General features: G+C 42.1%; 1 protein-coding gene across 1 annotated transcript; it reads left to right on the top strand.

The window, feature by feature from the left end:
- The first annotated feature begins 2,113 nt into the window (after positions 1-2,113).
- Positions 2,114-9,875, top strand: CXCL13 (C-X-C motif chemokine ligand 13). Its single transcript, XM_075543550.1, has 4 exons — positions 2,114-2,183; positions 3,780-3,912; positions 6,645-6,725; positions 9,821-9,875. The coding sequence occupies exons 1-4, from the start codon at positions 2,114-2,116 to the stop codon at positions 9,873-9,875; spliced, it is 339 nt and encodes a 112-aa protein (XP_075399665.1).
- Positions 9,876-23,620: the final 13,745 nt, after the last annotated feature.

The raw sequence follows: 23,620 nt of genomic DNA, 5'->3' as shown, positions 1-23,620 counted from the left end.
GCGGGAAAGAATGATGTGTGCATGGCTGTACAGGGAGTTACCGTGAGGCAAAGAGGAAGAGTAGACATAATTTATGAGAGGCAATAAAAAGATAAATAGATATTAAAAGGATAAATTAAGATGCCGAGGGAATTCTAAGCGGTGTTATAAGTTCAAAGATTTGGCAGTACTTCCATGTCAAGTGTGTAAATGTGGGTTTCATAGAAAAAGTTAGGAAGACTTATTGATGACAGATGGATGGATGGATGGATGGAAGAGTGAATGAGTAGATGGACAGATATATGGAAAGATGGATGGATAAATAAAAATACAGATGGGTTGACACGTGGTACCTAAAACCCAAGTTGGAGATCTAATTCAGTTTATCTGGGGTGGAAATGTAAATTCTCGTCAGGACAGTCCAATCAGAAAGAACTGGTTTGAGTCCTGGTTTTTTTTAATCACCATTCCGGACTGAGCCCGGCAGCGGTACCAGGGCTTGAACTTTCTGCTCACTGCAGCGCTCCTCTCACAGGCAGCCTTCTCTCATGAGCTTCTTGTTGAGTTTTCAAAGACGTGATTAGCTTCCTTCAGTCTAAGGCTCTCTCCACCCCACCCTGCCACCTCCGCGCCTTCTTTCCCCGGGGTCACATTTGCAGTTCCATCTGCAGGCTGTCCCTGTACTCTTTCACAACGATTATTCTGAATCATCTCTTTAATTCCGAATCGTCTCTTCATGCAAACATCTGCTTCCTGGAGGAGTCAACGAACACACCAGATCTTCAAATATTTATAGCGCTTTGATGTAAAAAATAAAAATAATAAAGCTCTTGTTTGTACGGTTATAAGGGGTTCAGTTAGGACAAAGTGACTACACTACGAAGAATCAGCTTCATATGAGCATAAAGTTCTTTCCTAACAGCTAACAGCTAGAGATGCCCACCTGGGAAATGGGCGACCTCAAGATCGGTGAGACCATGTAGGCCATGAAGAACTGTTTGCTTGGCAGGTGAGGTGGTCTGGCAGTGCCACAACCCCTGCATCCACACATATTTGAGCATCGAGGCTGCTCTGTCCCTTGAATGTTTTCGTTTGTTTGCTTTCGTTTCAAAAGAACAAACAAAATCAATGAACAAACCTTTGTTGTTGTTGTTTCCCAGTGGTTCAACGGCTCCAGTTTGACACATACATATTTTCTCACTCTCCGGCAGTCCTTCATCATCTGTTTGTTGTTGCAATCACAGCTTACACATGGCAAGGACGCTAAATCTGCGTGCCCACTGTCTCGGAATCAAATCCAAACTGTATAGATGCTTACACTGAACAGCTGAAGTTGAGATTGTAACAGGGGGCTCAACATCTGTGAAGGCTCTCATCAATCCCTCCACTGCCGTGCAACTCTCCCGCTCAAAGACGTGCATAGGAGAGCCAGAAAGATACCTTGGCTCAAAGCTATTAAGGCTCTGCCTTCATCAAGACACAGGCTTGCCAAGGAGGGGCATACGCTGCCCCATTCCAGCATTTCCATGATCATCAATTTTGGTAAGTACTCTGACTTTTCATATGCTAGAACAAAAGGTGGGGAAATAGTAATCTAACCCACACCAGGATCTACAAATGTTAACGGATCATTTCCCAAGGGCTAGCACCTCTGCAGGGAGCTGGGGATACGATGCTGTGAACGACAAAATTCCTAATGTCATTCGGTTGCCCTTAAGACAGTCAACTGGCCCTTCCAGAGAGAAGAATGGAAGCCACAATCACTGATATTGAGCCCAGAGAGAGGGTCTTGGAGCCTCCAAGCTGGTGTCTTTTCTCCTCTCTCCCTACTTCCAGCTTCCTGCAGCATCTCTGGTATCTCTAGTATATATTTTCAAGAAATATTTCGTTCTATATTAATAGTCCTCTGTAGCAAATTCATAAAGTTTTCAAGAGGCAGTCAAAAAAAAAGAAGAAGATAAAGAGCAAGCTCAGCAATATTTGGGGGCTTTTACAAGTGGTGACACAGCTGACCTGCAGGAGGCAAAGGCAGTGGGAGGGCCCTCCTTACGGGGGTACATAAATAGGAGTCTCCAGGACTGAGAACCCACTGTTTGAACTCAGAGCTGAAGCCTGAACTCCACCTCCAGGCAGAATGAGCTTCACTTCCACATCTCTGCTGCTGCTGCTGCTGCTCCTGGCCGTCAACTTGTCTCCTGTCCCGGGTGAGGAGTCTCACTTACCTTCTCCTTGTCCTTTCAGCAGAAATGTGCCTCAGCCATTTCCTTTTCTAAAAAATCAGTTTAAAAACAGGGTAGCAGGGGGTGCGGTGGGAAAGCATCGGGGGCAGTAATGAGTAAAGGAGAGAACATTTCTCCACTAGTCCTCGATTTCTCAAAGTAAGGTGCTTTCTGAAAATAAGGTGCTCGGGAATTTAACTCTTAGAAGTTAAGAGCATTCGTGGAGGAGAAAATACTGGAGCTCCAATGTCTACACCGGGTCTTTCCCAGATTTAGCTCCTGCTGTAACTAGTTCTTGACAGTCCTTTGCGTCTCTCTCTTCCTCATTGTACCTCTCAATGCTACCTCTTCTGACAAACCCTCTTTGCTACCTCTTCTGACAAACCTCAACTGCTCCTGCACATGGAATGCTCTTGACAGAATTCCATGTAGTTAGTTCTGGTCCAAACTGCTATAAGTACACCGGGGTACACATTGACATGCATTCTTTAGAAAACTGATTTTGAAGCACAGAGTACCTGTGGAAAGAAGATAAATACGTACCTGGTTGCCATGGAAAGTTTTATATGGCTGAAGAAATTGCATACGTGCAGAAGAGTCCACTTCGGGCTGGAGGACAAATCTCGTTTCCAATCTGCAAGCTTCCTCTTTGGCTTTTATTTGATTCACATGCTGTTTTTACTTCTCAACGCCCGCTTTTTTCTTTGCCTCCATGAAGCATTTCCATTGCTCCTGCAGCAAGTCCCTGTCAGTAGAAACCTCCCTCCCAGGGTGCACTTCGGATGGTAGGTGGGACGCAGTCGTCCATAGTGTTTCGCTTGGCTGTTTGTTTCCATCACTAAATGATAAACATGAACATGTTAAAACGTGTCAAGTGCCAAGTAGGCACTAGGAATAATGAGATTTTGATAAATGCTACATAACTTTAGTGCTCATTAAAATGCAAATGTTATATAAAAACATACTTGCGTATGTGGGTGTATATATGTTTCCAGTACTAATGGCTTTTGTGATTGAACGAAAATAGTTTGAAATTTTGATTATCAGTTTTTGTTAAGTGATGCTCTGCAGAAGGGGCACCTTAATAAGCAAAATCAGGAAAGTGTCCTTTGTGGGACTTCCCAGCCAGAAAGGCAGAAATGTATGACAAGAGGGAAATCATTGTTCCTGGGACTCTGCCACTTCTAACAAAGGCATGCTGCTTGCAAATGAAGATAGGTTTATTTTATTTCGCATTAATTAGGAGTCAGTTATAAGTCACCTCAGTGACAGTGTCCAAATGCTATCTTATCCACAGTTTCCATTCATTAATATAAATGCTGCCGTAAGTTTCAACATGTGCTTTGTTGTTGTTTTTTTTAAGCTGATTTTACTGTTGAAACTTTGATAGAAAAAGTTGGCAAAGAATCAAGCCAATATCCACAGAAATAAAAGCAGATGGGTGAAAATATGGAGTTTACATTTTAAACTAATGTGAACTTTAAATGTGAAAATCTTTCAAATGCACAATATCAAACATTAATTAATTAAGTTCTAGTTGTAGCTTACAGGCCAACGTGACTTAAGTGGTTCTATTTACAGGTTTTCTGGAGGCGAATTACACAAACCTCAAGTGTAAATGCCACCACGAGGTCAAAAATTACATCCCTGTGCAACTCATTCAGCGACTTCAAATCATCCCTGCTGGCAGAGGCTGTCCAAATGTAGAAGTTATGTAAGTTACAGGGAAATATAAATATATATCACAAATCCACACGGGGCTTTGAAAAGTTTATACCAAAAAAAGGGAATTTTTTCAAGAACTTTTTGAAGGAGATTTATATGTTGCTTTTCTCCAATGAAAATCTGGCCACATGTTGTTCTGCATCGTCAAAGTGATTCATTTCAAGTGGTGTTAAAAATGCTTAAGCTAACAATGATACTGTGGTTGCTAGATGTTATGTGTCAATGAAACTACTATTTCCGACTCATAGGTAATATTTATTGAATACGTTCTTTGCAGCACTCAGTGAGTCGAGTGCTCTACACATACCCCCTCGTTTCCTTCACTGTTCGTCCTGAGCCATCACAACCCCGTGCAAAACAGAACGACACAGGGCTCGGCCCTGTGTAGTCCTCCCAGTTGTCCCAATGCTTGAGCCCATCGTTACAGCCGCTGTGTCAGCCCGTCTCATGGAGGCCCTTCCTCTCGCGCACTGCCCTCTGCTTTACCAAATGCGATGTCCTTCTCCAAGGGTACATACATCTCTCCTGACAGAGGACTCCAGCCAGTCTTGCCATTCTTCCCTCTAAAGAGCATTCTAGCGGTACAGTTTCCAAGATGGATCTGGTTGTCTTTTTGTCAGACCATGGTCCTTTCGGCATTCTGCCCCAGTTCCATAATGCAAATGCGCTGATTCTCCACATGAAAGGATAGAAACTGTTATCATCCTTGTTACTGTGTTTTGCTCCGGGTCATCACAGTTGCACAGGAGTTTCTGATGTAGGTAAAACCCACAGCACCATGCTTGGTATTTGGAAATCTTTTGGAAACCATGTGAAGTGGTGGTTAAATGTGTCACGTCCGCAGTCAGCCTTCATTCGAATCCTACTATGTATTTGTTACACACTTAGGCAAATTATTTAAATTATCTAAGCCCCAAGTTCCTCATCTGAAAGTGAGGAAGTAATAATTCCTATAGAATAGGGTTTTTGAGGAAATAGAGGAAAGAATTCAAGCCAAAGGACATTTATAGAGGTCTAAATATAGGCATGTACATATGTAAATATATTTATATATGATGATAGGGAAAGAGATCTATGTATGAAGTATTAAGGTAACAGATGGACATTGGGCCTCCACTCAAGCGCTCCCTCATGCAAGAACATTTTATTCTCATAATCTGGCATTCTGTTATGCTCACCTTCCTGATGCAATCGCTGAAGACAAAATGGGTGCATAAGCAAATGTGATGAAGAAAGTTGATGATGCCCAGCTATCAAAAGATATGGGTCTAGAGTCTTAAATGCTTGAAGATAAACAAGCAGCCCTCTAGCTGAGAAGCAACACGGAAGAAGCACACCAGCCTGTGTGATCAAGAGGTGTGAATAGGATCAGGTATCAGGCATCAAAGACTCAGAACAAAAATCATATCAATGTGAACTGGGCGGGGGACTGAGAGCAGAGTGGAGACCCAAAGCCCATCTGTGGACAATTGGACATTTCCTTACAGAAGGGTCACAAGGAAGAGATGAACTATTCAGGATGCAGTACAGCACTAATGAAACATACAACTTCCCTCTAGCTCTTTAATACTTCCTCCCTCACACTATCATGACCTCAATTCTACCTTACAAATCTGACTAGATCAGAACATGTACACTGATACAGACAAGAGCTCGCAACACAGGGAATACAGGACAGATAAATCCCTCAGGACTAATAATGAGAATAGAAATACCAGGAGGGGAAGGGGAAGGTGGGGAGAGAAAGGGGGGATTGATCATAAGGATCACCATATAACCCCCTCCCAGGGGGACAAACAACAGAAAATTGGGTGAAGGGAAGACAGCAGATGACATAAGATATGAAAATAATAATTTATATTTTATCAAGGGTTCATGAGGGATGGAGGAGAGGGGAGGGGTAAAAATGAGGAGCCGATATCAAGGATTCAAGTAGAAATAAAATGCTTTGAAAATGATGATGGCAACAAATGTACAAATGTGCTTGACACAATGGATGGGTGGATGGATTGTGAGAAGAACTGTAAGAGCCCCCAATAAAAGTATTTAATAAAAATAGGGTTTTTATTAAATTAATCCATAAAATTATCCATATTGTCGACTCAACATAGGCCCTGGAACATAGTAAGTATTTTGGTAAATATTAGCTATTAATCATCACCTTGTTTTTGTCATTCATTGCTTAGAACAGTGAAAGCTTCACTTAACTGTTGGTTCAAGAAACTGTTGGCTCAACAAGACTCAGAGTAATTGGCCCTGTAACCTCTTCCACATTATATTTATTCAATTTTTTTCCAAATTAAATGTCCTCAAGAGAGTGTTTTCTATAACCTATTTTGTTTCCCAAGCTCAATGGCCAAACAGATTTTTAAGATATTGTGATACAACTGTTGTAGGGAATCAACCTTGGAGTCAAACTATTTGGTCTATCTGCAACTCTAGTAAATTCCATCAACAAAATACTAACTTATAAACATCAGCCGTGTATTCTGCTCCGTGAGTTCACATTTCTGGTTCCTCGGTGGTTTTGCTTGTTCATTTGTTTCAATTCGTTAGACCTTATGCTATAAATCACTGCTCCACAGTCAAAGCAGCCTCAGACCAATGTCACTTGATCTGAGAATAATTAGTTTCCAGCCCAGTTATTTTCTTTATTACAAGTACAGGACTGACTGGGCTATTGCTCTGCTTCACTTGTATTTCTGTTTCTTTCCCTGCTAGCATATGGTTGAAGAATAACATGAAAGTGTGCGTGAACTCTAACACCACCTGGTTCCGAAAATTGATTAAACAGCTACGCAAGTAAGTCACAGTGTGAAAGGACCTTCAGATTCCACTTACTTAGGGTTTTGCTTTCTTGGGCCAGTCAAAATAGGGATCATTAAAATGTAGGAGCAGTTACTAAGACACGTACTTCAACTTATTTGCTATTACTTATCAGATAGAATGGGGTGATGCATTCCACCAGTTTGTTAATCTCACTGGAAGTCAACATGCACGACATTTCTTGCTTGGTTTCTCTGGGGGAAAGTCACTGTTTCTGGTAGATGCTTCTCTAAACAGGACTTTTGTTTGTGTTTCCTAGAGATCGTCGTCTTTTGAGTTCACCAACTCCAATGCTTAAGAGAACTACTTGATGTCCACAGCATCCCCATGAAGAAGACTTGCATCTCCACCTTACCCTTGAGCTGAATTTAAATTCTGTGGTTGTTTGAACATTGTTCAATTAGAAAGAAAAGCCTTTCATATACAAATGAACATAAGAATAAAGGTAAAAATACCCTGCAGAAGCTGGTGGACGACTCGAACCTCTTTCAGAGACAGTGTTCTGCCAGTGCTAGCAGCTAAATTCTTAGCTCAATGGGAGGAAGGCTCTCTGAGGACATTCATGGAGTTATGAATCATAAAGGTTTAAATTAGACACTGGCTATCTCATGCTAGCTTTTCCTGGAACATAAAGGGGATGGGAATTTAAACCTCAAATCTGAACACATTTACATGGCTTGGTTGAAAAGGAAATTACACCTATTATTCAATCCTTTTGCACACCGAGGAGAGTAAGTCTCCACGGGAGACTAGAAAGCAGTCTGAGAAACCCACAGAAGCTCACCCTGATGAAAAGCAGAGGGAGCCACATGGTACATATTCTCTGCTCAGGCACGCATCCCCAAGAGGGATGGGGAGTTGTACCACTTTTAAGAGTTTTGTTGTATAAGATTATTTTGGGGGGCCCATGATTATCCACAGAAATAGTTCCAGTGACATACATACATACATTGAAAAAAGAGATTTATTTGAAGAAACTGGCTCGTGTGGTGGTGGGGAATGGGGAAGTTGTGCTAACATGTTTAGGGTCTGCAGTTCAGGTTCCAGACTGGAGATTCCTGCAGGGTTGTGATCCAAGATCGCTAAGTCCGAAGACGGGAGGAGTGAAGAATGTAATGGCCATGTCTGTTACAGCCTGGCCAAAGAACACAGACAGCCTTTCAGGACCTTCAGCTGATGGTGGAAGTTAACATGCTTCACTTAGGGTGAACTGATTAATCATATGCGAATATTTCAGAATGGTGTCCAGACTCCCGTTTGACGGAACCAGTGGCACCAAAACCCAGCCAAACTGGCACATAAAACTAATCATTGCCCATGGAGTAAAACCAATCAAAAATGCTCAAATTCAATGAAGACCCAGAAAAAGCATTTCAAGGATGATATGCAGATGTGTTCATTTACTCATTTCCTTCAGGGACTTTATATTTACTCACATCTTCTGCAGCAACATTTTCTTTTGAAAAAGTCAAAAATTCTGGTATAAAATTCTTTACTATATCCTTCTAATCTAGGGCTATTTCATAAACTTGAGAAAATATGTTACTTAGCTGTGAGAGATTTAGACTTCATGAGCATTGCCTCAAATTCAGACATTCTCTGGCTCATCAAAATGAAAAGTAGGGTTTCCTCATGTTAATTTTTCTTCGTATGTGGCTTCCCTTTGACAGACAATCTGAAAGTATATGACAACCAGTGAGTGACTTGATGGCTAATATTAGCACACTGGGAAAATACTTGACTCTGAGAGGCTCTTTCCACTGACATACTAATTGTGGGTTCCTCGAGCCTTCCAAGTTCCTACTAACGCTTGTTTCCACTGCCTCATTAGATTGATTCTTAAAGTTTCCCACATTTCCTTTGACAAGCCAGTCCCTCCCACCACCCAGGTTGAGTTCTGATGTCTCTGCCTTCTACTTACCAAGCATTGGACTGTTAAGGGTATTGGGCTGCTAACGGCAAGGTTACTGGTTCAAACTCACTAGCTGTTCCTCAGGAGAAAGATGAGGCTGGGTGCTCCCACAAGGCTTCATCTCAGACACCCTCTATATGGCTGCTAGGAGTCAGGATCAACTTGAGGGCTATGGTTTTGGGTTTACTTGCTGAGTGGCACTGTAGGATCTTCTCCCAGCATTACCACTCCACCACCCCACCCCCAGTTTCTTAGTTAGCTCTTGCGCCTTTTTTTCATTTTTCTTTTTTTACTTTTGGATGTGTTTTAATGAGATGTTTTGGGTGGGAGAAAGAGGGATGTACAAATGTTGGGTTTTTTTTTAATTTCACAATCAAACATTTGTTTCATTATCACAAACATACCAAAAGGGGGACATATAAAATGCAATCAAAATCTGATGTTCTTGAGTTTTATAGGCTTCAAATGGAATATATTAGATATTAGGAATCATTCCATACTTTCATTTGATTCCGGCCTTTGAGAATGTAACTAAACCCAAACTGGAAAACCTCATATAGAAATTACTACGACTGCATGTTCAGAAGCTCTAGCAGCACAAGGGCGAAGGGCTTGCCAGCTAAATGAAAGGTCGGTGGTTTGAATGAGAGAGAAGAAACCCTGATGCCCTCCTTCTGTAAATATGAGAGCCTCGGAAACCTATGTGTCCGTCTGCTCTCGCCTAAACGACTGCTCTGCGGTAGATCCACGTAAGAGCCTCCAACAAGCAGCAACACGTTGGGAAGAAACTATCAACCTCCTTTACAAATGTCCAAGTAGAAACTGATGCACAGAATGGCTGAGTAACTTGCTCCAAGATTTTTGGCTAATAAGTGACAAGTCAAAAATTAAACCCAGCTAGTCTGGCACCAGAATCCATGTTTCTAGCACTGCATCATACGAACACTACATGAGGCACTTAGCTCTATTTCAAAGAAAATGAAACCAAAACAAATAGGAATTTACTTGGCCCAAGAACCTAACTACCAAGTCCAGAATGTAAACCCAAAGCCATCTAACTTCTAAGCCAGTACTATTAGTCTTTACACTGTACTACCTAATGTTTTCTTATTCCAAGATGTATTTCTTAATGTAGCTCCTTTGTCTACTCTCTTTTTAGGGATGGCATCATGAACCCCAAACCCACTGTTATCAAGTCGATTTCCTTTTCATAGCGATCCTAGGATAGGGTAACCCCTGTGGGTTTCCAAGACTATCACTCTATATGAGAGTAGAAAACCTCATTTTTCTCCCATGAAATGGCTGATGGTTTTGAACTGCTGACCATAAAATTAGATATCAAGTCATAGCCACTTTACCACCAGCACTGCTTCTAAGGCTCCACAGGCAGTGGGCAAATGAAGACAAGGAAACAAAACACAAGGTGAAGGAGCAACCCTAAACTTGTGTTTCTTAGGACACATACACACTCTTGCTTCAAAAGTCACAGGAGATATAGGGATGCTCAGACAGATTTGGAACACAGATCTTAGGCCAGAGTTAGAAGCAGAGTAACTTGTTGAACTAGTCAACAGACTATCTGAGGAAAGATGATATTTTGCTGAGCTAAATGGGTTTAGGTCTGTAAAAATGGAATTACTGGGCAGTAATATGGAACTCTAGTGGTATAGTGGGTTACATGTTGGACAGCAAGAGCAGCAGTTCAAAATCACCGGGTGCTGCATGAGAGACAGATGAGACTTTCTACTCCCATCAAGTGTCACAGTCTCAGAAACCCACAGGGGCCATTCCACCGTGTCTTATCAGGTCACTGAGTCAGCATTGACTCAATGAGAGCAAGTTTGGTTTTTCTGGGTTGGTTTATTTAGGGATTTTTTGGAAGGCAGAATCTAAATATTTTATGGTGACATACACATAAAAATTAATTAAAACTCAATGTAAAGAGAATCCAAGAGGAAATACATGGTAGCACTGAGCAAATCAGAATGTACAACTTGGGGGAGTGGATTGACTGAGTTTTGAGGTCAAGTGGCAGGGCATCCCTTAGTGACAGAATCCAAGAAGGAAAACATTCTTCTCCATGGGTTCAAGCCCAGCCGCAACATAGAAATAACTAATCAAGCTGTGTGACTTTCTTTTTATTTTCCATCACCAATCCTGATTCAACAATTCTTCCCTCTCAGTGAAACATGCCATTTTACTGCTCCCATTGGCATGGCTCCCACCGGCCAGGTGCCTCTCAGGGTTTGCTTGTTCGGAAGTAAAATTTAGGGTTCATTTGAACATAATGGATGTGCTGGTCTCTAGAACACTTAGTAGATTAAGGGAATCAGTTCTATCAAGCAAGCAGGACAAAATTTGAAAAAGAAATCATATCATTCTGTGAACTTTCAGGACAGAGGTTTCCCCTGTCTGGTTCCCATGACAGAGGAGTATCAGCATCCCCTTGGAACTTCTTTAAAAAGCATATTCTCAGGTCTCTCCTCAGAACTACTGAGTCAGAAACTCGGAGCCCACTTGGGCCTAGCAATTTGTGCTGAGAGAGCTCTCTAGATGAGTATGTTGTTGGTTCTCAGCCCTTTACAGCCCAGTAAAATCATATTGATATGGTACTAGGCTGGGGTAGCTAAAGACACAAAACCAGTGTCATAGGTAGGTCGGTAGATAGGTAATAGATATAAAGAAAAAAAGCTAGCGTGAGAAAGATTGGCCAGAAAGGTAAGAGGAAATCCAGGAGGATGTATCATGGTAAAAGCCAAGGGGAAAGGTTATTTGAAAGATAGAGACAGAGATGGAGAGAAAGAGAGAGAGATAGAAAAAGAAAGAATTATAGAATGACATAAGGAAAATGGTTTGCGGGGAGGAGAAGAGCCAGTCAGGGTGCAGGATAGCAACAATGAAACATACAACCTTCTTCTAGTTCTTTAATGCTTCCTCCCTGCCCCCCCCCTCCACCATCATGATCTCAATTCTACCTACAAGTCTGGCTAGACCAGAGGATGTACACTGGTACAGATAAGAACTGGAAACACAGGGAATCCAGGACAGATAAACCCTTCAGGACCAATAATGAGAGTATCGATACCAGGAGGGGAAGGGGAAGAGGAAGGTGGGGTAGAAAGGGTGGAACCAATCATAAGGATCTATATATAACCCCCTCCCTGCGGTACAGACAACAGACAAGTGGGTAAAGGGAGATGTTGGACAGTGTAAAACATTACAAAATAATAATAATTTATAAATTATCAAAGGTTCGTGAGGGAGGGGGTGGGGGAGGAGGGGAAAATGAGGAGCTGATATCAAGGGCTCAATGGCTTACGCAAATATTTTGAGAATGTTGATGGCAATAAATGTACAAATGTGCACAATGGATGTTTGTATGGGTTGTGATAAGAGTTGTATGAGCCCCCAATAAAATGATTTTTTAATAAATCATTATTTAATAATAAATAAACAAGGAAAGTGGCTCACAAAATTGTTGAAGCAGGTAAGCCCAGTTCAATTCAGGTTCACTAGTCAGATGTTAACCTGGAGGCTTTTCCTGGTTTGTCAGTTTCCAGGGCTGACAAACCAGGCAGTCAAAAGATGAAGACAAAATAGGGAGACCGCAGCTGGTGAATACAGAGGCTGATGAATGAAAGATCAACAGGTCAGATGGCAGACTCTGATAGCACCCAGGGTCAACAAGCAAAATGGTGGGCCATTGGCTCAAGTCCAAAGAAGCAGAAGTCAGTGAGCCAACCAGATGCAGGATCCAGACAGTAAGGAATTAACTAGCTTCCCCACAAAGTCAACTTAAATACCAAGTAAGCTACAGCCCAAAGGGAACATTATCAGGGCTGTGACCTAGTAAGGGGAAGATCTACTCTTCCCAGAGTTGTTTGGCTGCTCACAAGAGATCCTATCATGGAATTGATCCCATTACGCTAGACCACCTCCTGTGGAAGGCCTCAACTGCCAAACTACTGAGAATCCTGGTTCAGCCACGTTGAACAAATGTGCATTTATATATAATATATACATAAGTAGATGAGTTTGACAAACGTATAGCCATATAAAATGCCACCACAGGCAAGATAAAGAAAATTTCCATCGACCCCAAATCTCTCACACCCTTTTGCAGCCAATCCTCTGCCACTAGCCCCCGCCCGTGGCAGTCACCAGCTTAATTTCAGCTACTATGGTTTTGCCTTTTCCAGAATGTCATATAAATGGGCTGTATCCTTCTACCTGACTACTTGCATCTCACATAATGGTTTTGAAATTAATTTAGCTGTTCAATGTATCATAGTTTTATCATTTTTATAAATAATTGGGATTCCGTTGTAAGAACATACAACAATTCACTTCTTCAGTCACCAGTTGATAGACATTTGAATTGGACCCAGGTTGGGACTAATATGAATAAAGCTGCTGTCAACATCCATGTGCATGTCTTTGTGAGAATGGATATTTTTATTTCTCTCATATTTCTATGATCAGATGATTCACAGAGCATATTATTCTCCTGCTGCGGCAGCTGTGCATGAGGCACGAGCAGAAGCCTGCTCCCCCTCTTATGGTGTGGCCTCAGAACTGTCACTCGTACTTCCACTCACAGCCCATTGGGCTGGTGGAACTGCCAAGCCACATGAATAAATGCACAAATGCAAAGGGATGAGGAATTAGAAACAGTAATGCATTCTACCACAGTTGCCAATTACAATGGGCAGATCAGTTTGTGTTTTTACATCTTCTGGAGCTGTGAATTGAGTCTGTGGAGAAAGGATGTGGAGTGCACAGAGCAGCTTTCCCCCTTGGCTTTCATGGGGGCACATCCTCCAGGATTTCCTCCTAACTTTCTGGCCAGCCTTTCTCAATTTACCTTTCCCACTCACGCTCACTGTCACTTTATAATGCATCAGGTCTATTTGGCTGGCTCTCTAGTTTAAGCAGAACATTTGTTAAGCCTTAGACAAAGAAAACACAAACATCATGATGAGGGACTATTAGCAGGAGATTAAAATGGCATCCAAGGTTCATTGAGATCCAAGCTTTAAAAAGCTTATGGGTGGGCAGAGGAAACTGTTACCAAAGCATATTTGGCGGCAGATTGATACATCAGTTACAGGTGGGACCACAGAAGCAGGACCGGGCCCATGATTGGGACACATACCTAATTAAATAGAAGACCTTATAAGATGGGTGCAACGACTTCCAACTAAGGCAATCAGGTGAGACTGATAGGGGATGACTGCCTCTGAACTGTCCCCCGCATGGTGGCCTCCCTCAAGGACACACTCAGGCAATCCCCTAAGAGAGTCCGCCAGGAACTATCACCTAACACCCCAACTGATGACTCCCAACTTGGCATCCCCAGCACCCCTGTGCATGTCATTCCTTTTCAGCCACATGGCTCCACTAAATCTGCACTTTGCACCTTTCAGCAGTGCCTCACATTCAAAAGGTCAAGGACCACTATTCTTGATCCAATTCCAACCTGGTTCAATGTCAGCACCATCCACCTCAGTGAAATCTCCACAATGTATCTACTAGTGCAAGACAGAAAACCAGCGTGCACTTCAGAGTTTCTCTAGCTATGAGTCCCACACCCAATCCATAACAAAATTCTGCTGTTCTGAGCTCTTTTAGACAATCCCCCCAATCTGTCTGTAGTGGTCTGTCATTCCTGCTACGCTGTGGTAGGGTGCCATCAATCCTCACCCGAACCAGTGAAATAACCAACAAACCATCCTTGCTCATCCTTTCTGATTCCCTTTCATGAAGCAGCTAGGGTGATTCTTAAGTAAGCTATAACCTTAACAATGTCACCTCCGCCTAAGTCACTTCAAAGACTCTCCTCGCCTCTATGATAGGTGCCCACGTTCTTTATATGCTCTCTACGGTCTGGCCCATCTGACACCATTCTCCCCGCGCCAACCACTGACCATGTTCCCCTCACACGTGTCTTCTTTCCTTACCTGGGCATCCTGTGTTCCTCAGTCTGGACATACCACTTCCATATCTGTCTAAGCCATGTCAGTTCCCAGTTCAAGAGCCACTGCTTCATGGAAGCTGGCCATGCTTTTCTTCTTAGAACTCTTGGTCATACAACATCATGCAATTATTTTCTTTCCCTGACAGCATGAACCTCAGTATTCCAGGACCAGTGTGTAACTAAGTCCTTCTTTCTTTAAGCTGTGGACTCCATGATGTCGAAATCTGGTGCTGCTTGTCATTGCATCGTAACATTTGTGATGTCCTGGAACATAGTAGGTGATCAAAGTATCTGCTGGGTAAATATTTGAGTGAATAAATTAATGAATAAATGACCTGTGCTGATCTTATTCATTATAGTTTAAAATACTTTGCCATGTTGTCTCTATTTCTCTAATAGAATTTTGAACTCCTTGGGAGCAGCATGTCAGACTTTCATTTCATCTTTTTATTTCACTGTATCTTTTTTTATTGGTCTCCCAGAACTGGCCTGATATTCAGTAAACAACTCACAGGGAAACGAAGAACATCTGGCATGCCAAGTGATTTGTTTGGAAGATTTAGGGAAAGAATGTCCTTCCTACATGATCAGGGCTGGAAGGCTAGAAAACCATGTGGCTGAGAGCATATGGGTACCTGAACATGCTGACTGCACTGAACCACCTGCAGTTCAACATAATTATATAAGAGCGAGCCCTTCGAGTTAAACTGCACCAAAATCATATCATAACTTTAGGGCACTTGTGTCTGGAAAATGTAAAATGGATATGTACCCATTTTCACCACAAATTTAAGACAACTAACATTTCTTAAATTCTTATTTATTTTTTAAATACTTTTATTGGGGGATCTTACATCTCTTATCACAATCCATACATTCATCCATTGTGTCAAGCATATTTGGACATATGCCACGTCATCATGTTCAAAACATTCTCTTCCAACTTGAGCCCCATTTCTTTCCCCTCCTTCCCCACCTGCCCTCCCTCATGAACCTTTGATAAGTTATGGATTATTATTTCCATATCTTACATCATCCTCTGTCACCACTCACCCACTTTGCTGTTATTCATCCCCTTGGAAGTGGGTTCTAGATTGATCCTTGTGATCGATTCTCCCTTCCCCCCCTCCCCTAATCCTCCTGGTATCTCTACTCTCCTTGTTGACCCTGGGGGACCGCAGTTATCTCTCCTGGATTCCCTGTGTTGCGGGCCCTTATCTATAGCAGTGTGCATGCTCTGGTCTGATCTGATTTGCTAGGTTGAATTGAGGTCATGATCATGGGATGCTATGTCATTCAGGTTCTCATACAACTCTTATCACAATCCATACATATACATACATCCATTGTATAAAGCACACCACCTGCCCTTATGGGTATTGCTACTCCCATTATTATACCCGAGGGTTGATCTGTCCTGGATTCCCTGTGTTCCCAGCTCCTATCTGTACCAGTGTACATGCTCTGGTCTAGCCAGATTTATAAGGCAGAACTGGGGTCATGAAAGTGGTGGGAAGGAAGCATTAAAGAACTAGAGGAATGTTGTCTGTTCCATCAGAGATATATACTGCACCCTGGCTGACTTGTCCCTACCTTGTGACCCTTCTGTGAGATGGATGTCCAGTGATCTACAGATGGGCTTTGGATCTCCACTCCAACACCCATCATTTGCATCAATTTATTTGTTTGGGGTCTTCTGATACCCAATCCTGTCGACATCTCATGATCACATAGGCTGGTGTGCTTCTTCCATGTGGTCTTTGTTGCTTCCCAGATAGATGGCCGCTTGTTTATCTTCAAGCCTTTAAGACCCCACACATTATATCTTTTGATAGGCAGGCACCATCAGCTTTCTTCACCACACTTGTCTTCAGTGATCGTGTCGGGAAGGTGAGTATCACAGAATGCCAGGTTATTAGAACAAAGTGTTTTTGCGTCGAGGGAGTACTTGAGTAGAGGCCCAATATCCATCTGCTATCTTATTATTTAACATATGATATATGTACATAGAACTATGTCCCTATCATTATATATAAATATATTTACATATGTACATGCCTGTATTTACACCTCTATAAATGTCATGATCTCACTTCTTGGAAAATAGACAATGATACCAAAGTTTTATCGCCTTGTATGTCAGCCCTGGTGAGGAGCAAGGACCTCAAATGACACCTTGTTGGTCTGATTCGCTAATGCTGGGCAGGGTTCCCAACAAGAGTTCTAGCTCTCTCTCATGCATCCTCTAGTTACTAGTCCTTCTATTTCACACCCACTCCTGAACTACACTTCTCCCCATCATACCAATCACCAGCATAGGTAAGACCCTCTGGTAATTGCTCAAGGAGCTATAGGTCTTTCAAGAAGAGTGTTCAGCAGCCCCTGGTGGCTCACGCAAGAAATACCATGTTCAAATACACCAGTGTCCATCCAATAGACTCCTTTACATGGCAACTCAACGTTTGTCAGAACAGAACTTTACTTCATGAGGACTTCAATGGCTCATTTGAGGGAAGTAAATTGCTCTTTCTTTAAGCATGTCTCTGGTTAGTTCAAGGCTCTAACCTTTCAGCTAGCTGCCAAGTGCATTACCATTTGGACCCAACCCATGCAGAGTTGATACCAGCTCATGGGGAGCCTCTAGGACAGGGTAGAGATGCCCCCAGGCGCCTTCCAAGGTTGTAGCCTTTTAGGAAACAGACTCTGCATCTTTTTACCAAGAAGCAGCTAGTGGGTTAAAACTATCAACCGTTAAGGCAGCAATCGAGCAAGCAACTGGACATTGACCACAGACCTGCCAGGGTTCTTTGATGTTCAATTTGTTGTTAGTCTGTTCTGACTCATTGAAACTCTATGTACAACAGAACAGACCCTGCCAAGTCCTGTGCCATCCTCAAAATCTTCCCTGTGTTTGAGCCCATGGTCCCAGACATTGTGCCAATCCATCTCCTTGAGGATCTTCCTCTTTTCCACTTGACCCTCTATGATGTTCAAATAGAAGACTAGAAATGAAGGGGTCAAGGGACACTAAAATGGCATGTGGGTTCTCCCTAATACCGCTCTATTTGCAGTGAGACCCCTAAGAATGCCTCAGAGGGTTGCAGGTAGAGCCCATGACTCCTTTCTGTCAATGCCCAAATTCTGCACACTAAACACTTGCCTCCCAAAGTGCATGTTCTTGTGCAGCAATTGCATGAACTACTTGAAAGCATGGTAGAAATGTTGCATCGGAATCCGGATTTGCATTCCAACAAGGTCTCAGGTGACTTCTGTACAACAAAAACTGAGAAGTCCATTTCTTTTCTATTTCTCCCAACTTGCCAGAAGACAGTCACAATCCAATCCCTTGGGGCAATTCATAGATCCCCCATGAGGACAGTGTCTTACCTAAAGGAATGAATAGCAGTGGACATTGGCAGAACTTGGATCAGAATTTGTTATAGCTATTGACTAACTAAGGAGGCCCGGTAGTGTAAAAGTTATGCACTGGGCTGCTAACTGCAAGGTCAACAGTTCGAAACCTCCAGCAGCTCCACAGGAGAAAGATGGGTCTTTCTACTCCTGTAAAGAATTATTACGGTCTCAGAAACCCATAGCAGCAGTTCTACCCTGACCTGTAGGATCGCTATAAGAGCATAGAATGGATAGCAGTGAGTTTGCTTATGATTTTTTTTATTGACTAGCTGAAATATTTTGAAATGATCTGATTCCTGTTATTCTAAATTCTCATTAACAATATCTACCTCATAGGGAAGCAATGATAACACTTCCAGGTCCTCTCCATATAACTTGAGTCATTACTGGGTCTTAGAAATGCTACGAAGTTGGGGTCTACTCTTTTATGGCTACGGTAATTCCTCTGGCCTTCTGGAATTGTTCATTTTCAACCTTTTGAGCCACAGTCCTCTACTGGCATCCAGTGGTGAATGGAGTAATGTGGGAATGCCAGACTCACAGAAGATGATCATGCAGTAAATCCCAAAAGTGACCCGGGGAAGATGAGGCTAAAACCAGCAGAGGACTCATCATGGAGACTTCAAATGACCATAGAGAGGAGTGGATGAACCACAGTTGCCAACCCCATCTCAGCTGCAGATTGAGACAATTAGGAACTTACTGTTTGAAGCAACACAATGACCTACCAGTTCATTATCATTTGCCAGGTGCCAAGCAAAAGAAAGGAGTACTCACTTTTCTTTTATGCATCATCTCCAACTAGATGTGGAGTAATTGCTGGGAGTTCAGTGGAGCTGAGATCCATTATTTAGAACCCCAAGGAGTATCTCTGAAAGTATGTTAGAACAATGGGCAGGCTCTTTCTCAGCTTCCTTGCCACAAGTATGGGTCCTAGCTCTGTGCCTTCTCCTTTGCTTAGTTGCATATGCTGTCCTTTCTGCCTCCCACATCCTGAAAAGTAAAATGGGGACAAGAAAAGTGTGCTGGCTCTTGCCGTCCACAAATGAAATTCCCATGCCCAGTGGGCACTCCCTGGCCCCCAAGGGTGGTCTGTGTCCTGGACTGTCAAGTCGAAACCATGGTGCCCACAAAGCAACAGTATTGCTTTTAAATTTTGCTTAACTTTGAAAGTTGTGGTGTGGGTTTTCTTTAAGTACAGCTTGAAGATCAGCTGCCTAAAGGCAACTTCAAAGACATATCCAGCATACCATCTTTTGTTGTTATTGTTTCCTTGTTTGTTTGTTTTTTCAGTTAAAAAAACCTCCCCATTTTCGATCTCATATCACATGAGGCTCTAAGCTTGAGTTCACAGAATTCACTTTACCACAGTAAATTGAACCTTGATTCATGTCTTTGGAGTTATTATTTTATTTATGATTATTATTATTTCTTCCTGCTCATTAAAAGTAAATTGTTTATCAATCCAGTTATGAGCTATAGCGAGCTGCCTATCCAGGCCTTCAGATGCAGAAAACCATCGTGAATACAAAGAGGTAGCTAACAAACACTGGCCTGATCCTAGCCTAGGGACAGGGCGGGAGATGGTGGGGAGAGGGGGGAACAAAGGGCAGTGAGCAAGAGAAGAAAGCGTTTTTGCAGTCCCTCACTGTGAAGATGACGGTACAAATCTTCTCCACACAATCGAAAGATCAAATTGTATGATATGTGAAATAGATCCCAATAAAACATCATTTTGAACAAGCAAATGTTAATAAAAAGTCACTCGTCATTTTTGTATACCCAGGCATACTTATAAAACCAATTAAATCATTGTTTTTTACACTAAATACTCTACAGAAGGATCCATGACTGGGTGACCCACTGATACCTGGAAAGGAACCCACTATTGGCATAAGGACAGTAGGCCACCTCCAGATGAGGTACAGAAAAGTGCAAGGTAGACGGAGTGGTCCATCGAAGAAGCCTACGATTTCTGGTCAGCCCTAAACGCAATTGACTGGAAGGGACCTTGAAAGTCCCTTTAAGTCTCTTTTGTCACAAAGAGAATAGTTTTGTTTGGTTTTTTTTTTTTTTAAGCTAAAATTCCAAGGAAGATTAAAATTGAGGAAGTCTCTGGACTCTTTTTCTGACCCAGCATTGTCCATGTCCTCGCATGCTAAGAGTTTCTGCAAAACAACTGGAACATCAGTGTCAACCTCTGACTGATGAACTCACCCAAGCACTCTGAAGTTAGGCGTTTGGGTAACTTTGGGGAAACCTTGGCTAAAAATCTCAGATTGATTTTTAGCTAATGTTAAAGCAAACACAGATTAGAGACAAAAGAGTTCTTTGTTTCCTACAACCTTGAAACGAGCATAAGATTTGGACTTCAAAGCCTTCATCTTCGTATCCATAATGTAGAGTAAGTGGTGGGTGAGGAGCTTCCCAAAGGCAAAAAGGTGAATTGGGATTTGTGCCTATCCTGGTACTTGCTTGATTCATACAGTTTTTTGTTTGTTTGTTTTTCATCTTTTTCTTATATCGCTTCAGGTTATGCCTGAAATCTTGAGAGCAATTTTTCTCCTTTTCTGTTTTTCCATGCATAGGGACAAGACAAGGAGAATGTGTTCCTCCTCCCTCTTCCCATGACACTTCCTTCTGTTCCCATCGTGTCCTGCTCATGTTGGAGACATATGAAAGGGGAGCAGGATTGGATCAAAGAGGGTGTCACTCTCTAACAATATAACCTTGAAAAGTCACTGCATGTCTACGTTTCAGTGTTCTCGTGGTAAAATGAGGAGAATGGTATAAATGAATGACTTAGACAACTGCTAAGGCATCACCCAGTCCTAAAGTGCACACTGCGCTGACGCTCTTGGGTAAGTGGCAAGTAGTGGACTACTAACCTCAAGGTTTATGTTTCAAACCCACCATCTCCTCCAAGGGGGATAAAACCCGACATAGGGCCACTGTGAGTCAAAATCAACTTGTTGGTTGTAGAATGTTGGACTCTTTCCCACAGGAATCCCTAGGAGTTGCAAACAGCTTGGCCACTCAAGGTCATCTGCTGGTGCACTGAGGCACCTCCGAAGAAAGATCTGGTGTGATCTGCCTAAAGATCTGTTCCTGAAAACCCTGAAACCCTTGCCAACCTTGAGGAGCACGGGGCTACTCAGATGCACAAGGGCTTGCCATAAGACCTAATTGACTGGAGAAGTTGTCTGTTGTTTGTTGTTTGTTGAATCTTCCCACATCCTCTCCTTTGCTGGCACTCCCTAGCTCTGTAACTAGCACTCAAAATCAAAACTCAAACTCACCACCTTGGAGTTGATTCTGATTCATAGTGACCCCATAGACAGAGGAAAGCATCCCTGTAGTTCCCAAGGCTATAAAACTTTACAGTAGCAGAAAACCTACCGTATATACTCGTGTATAAGCCGAGTTTTTCAGCACAAAAAAATGTGCTGAAAAACTGGAGTTCGGCTTATACGCGGGTCAGTGGCATGAATGGATGTCATCTGGTCAAGCCTGACTAACAAAAGGAGGAAATCTCATGAAGCCTGACATAGAGTTAATAGCAAAGTGGGTTGGAGATGCATGGGAAGACATTCCAGAAGACATGGTGCGATGTGCCTTCCAGAAATGTAGTATTAGTAATGCTATGGATGGCAGTGAAGGCTGCGCTTTGTATGAAAATGACATCAGTGATGGTGATGACAGCGATCTCAGTGAGGACAGCGTCTATGATGACCTCACACCAGCTGAAGCTCTGCATTGGGATACAGATGATGAGGAGGAATCCGGTTTTGAAGGATTTTAACTCTTTACATTTTAGCTTGGTTGCTGATTGAGCTCAGGAATAGTACTCTTAAGGTATCATTGTTGATACCTTATTGTTTTTGTTGAACCTATTTTCCACTTACTGTGCTGGTTTACTAATGCTAAATGACTTGTCCTTTTATTCATGTTTTTTATTTAAAATAAATATTTAAATACATTACCCACTGATGTCTCAATTTTTAGTAATTTTATTTTCATTTGTTTTGATTATTGAAACTCACCAATAGCTTCTGCATTTTCCACCCTAGGCTTATATTCGAGTCAGTCAGTTTTTCTGGTTTCCCAGGTAATAATTAGGTGCCTCGGCTTATACTCGGGTTGGCTTATATTCGAGTATATACGGTAATCTTTTTCCTGATCATGGACCAGTGAGTTAGAACTGCTGGCCTGTGGTTAGCAGCCCAATGGCACTAACATCCATAAATATGAAACTACAGGACCCTCCTTGACCCTCCCTCTCCCAAATTCCCCTCCTTCAGTCATTCACCAAAAACTATGGCCCCATCAGCATAGCATCTCTGCAATCCATCCACTCTATCTCCTCCCCTGCATGTGAACAGGTAAATGAACTTTCCCTATGTGGGGATGTGACAAGTCAGGCATGTTTAGAATTAGGGTTAAGGTTTAAGTTAGAATTCCATTTAGAGATGATGTTTCAAACTTACATACAGTTGTTGCTCCGTATCCTCCAGGGTGGAAGTTGAGGGGAATGATTGATTCCAGGACTCACTCAGATACCAAACTCTGTAAATGCTCATGTCCCTAATTTAATATGGATTAGTATTTGCATATAAGATATGCATATCCTCCCATACTCCTTAAATCATCTCTAGATTATTTACAATACCTAGGAACCACAGAGGCATCGTTGGTAACATGTTGGGCTGCTAACCCCAAAGCCAGCAGTTCAAAGTCACTAGTCAGCCACTCTTCAAGGGAAAGATAAAGCTTCTTTCTCCTGTAAAGAGTCCTACTCTGCTCTATGGGGTTACTTTGTGTTAGAATTGACTTGATGGCCACAAGTGGTTTTTTTTTGGGGGGGTAGGGATTTTTACACCCCAGTTTAGTCTTTGAGGAATTGCATTGACAATTGCACTGTTGTTCTTTTTTTTCTTCTTGTGTTTTCAATCTGCAATTGGCTGATCCCACAGATGTGGAACACACAGAGAGGTTAACTGTACTTTGACAGTGTGCAAAACCATCTAGCCTCTCACAGAGCCAGGGCTTTGATGTGAACAGCATAAGTAATTGAAATCTCTTCTTTTAAGCTGAAAAGTTTGAGGATTTAATTTCTTTTTAGAATGGTAAAAAAAACTAGATATTCAATAGATGCATAGAGATAATAACTGATGCAATGGTTTATCAGGGATGGGGGGTGGCAGGTGGAGTGAGAGGATTTGGGGAGCAAACAATCGATGCAGGAGGTGGGAAGGAGCACTATGACTGATTGTGATGCTGTGTATTCAACTCATTTTAAAATCGACTTAAACATGGAAGTGTATGATAAGTGAATACTACATCAAGAAAACTACTAAAAAACAAAAGAAAGAAACCAAACTTAACCAACAGTTACCATAGGTGAAGGAGAAAGAATTGTTGTTTAGGGAACATTGACTTTATGTTAATGGTGGTGGAATAATTTGGAAAGGAGATCAATAATGGTGTACAACACGAAGAGTACAATCAATGGCACTGAATTATACATGTAGAAGTTGTGGAATCAGTGAATGCTCGGTTGTGTTTATT

This window comes from Tenrec ecaudatus, chromosome 3 (assembly GCF_050624435.1).
Source record: "Tenrec ecaudatus isolate mTenEca1 chromosome 3, mTenEca1.hap1, whole genome shotgun sequence".
Taxonomy (NCBI): domain Eukaryota; kingdom Metazoa; phylum Chordata; class Mammalia; order Afrosoricida; family Tenrecidae; genus Tenrec; species Tenrec ecaudatus.
Note: the sequence above shows the minus strand (reverse complement) of the source record. Positions and strands in the feature narration are given on the sequence as shown.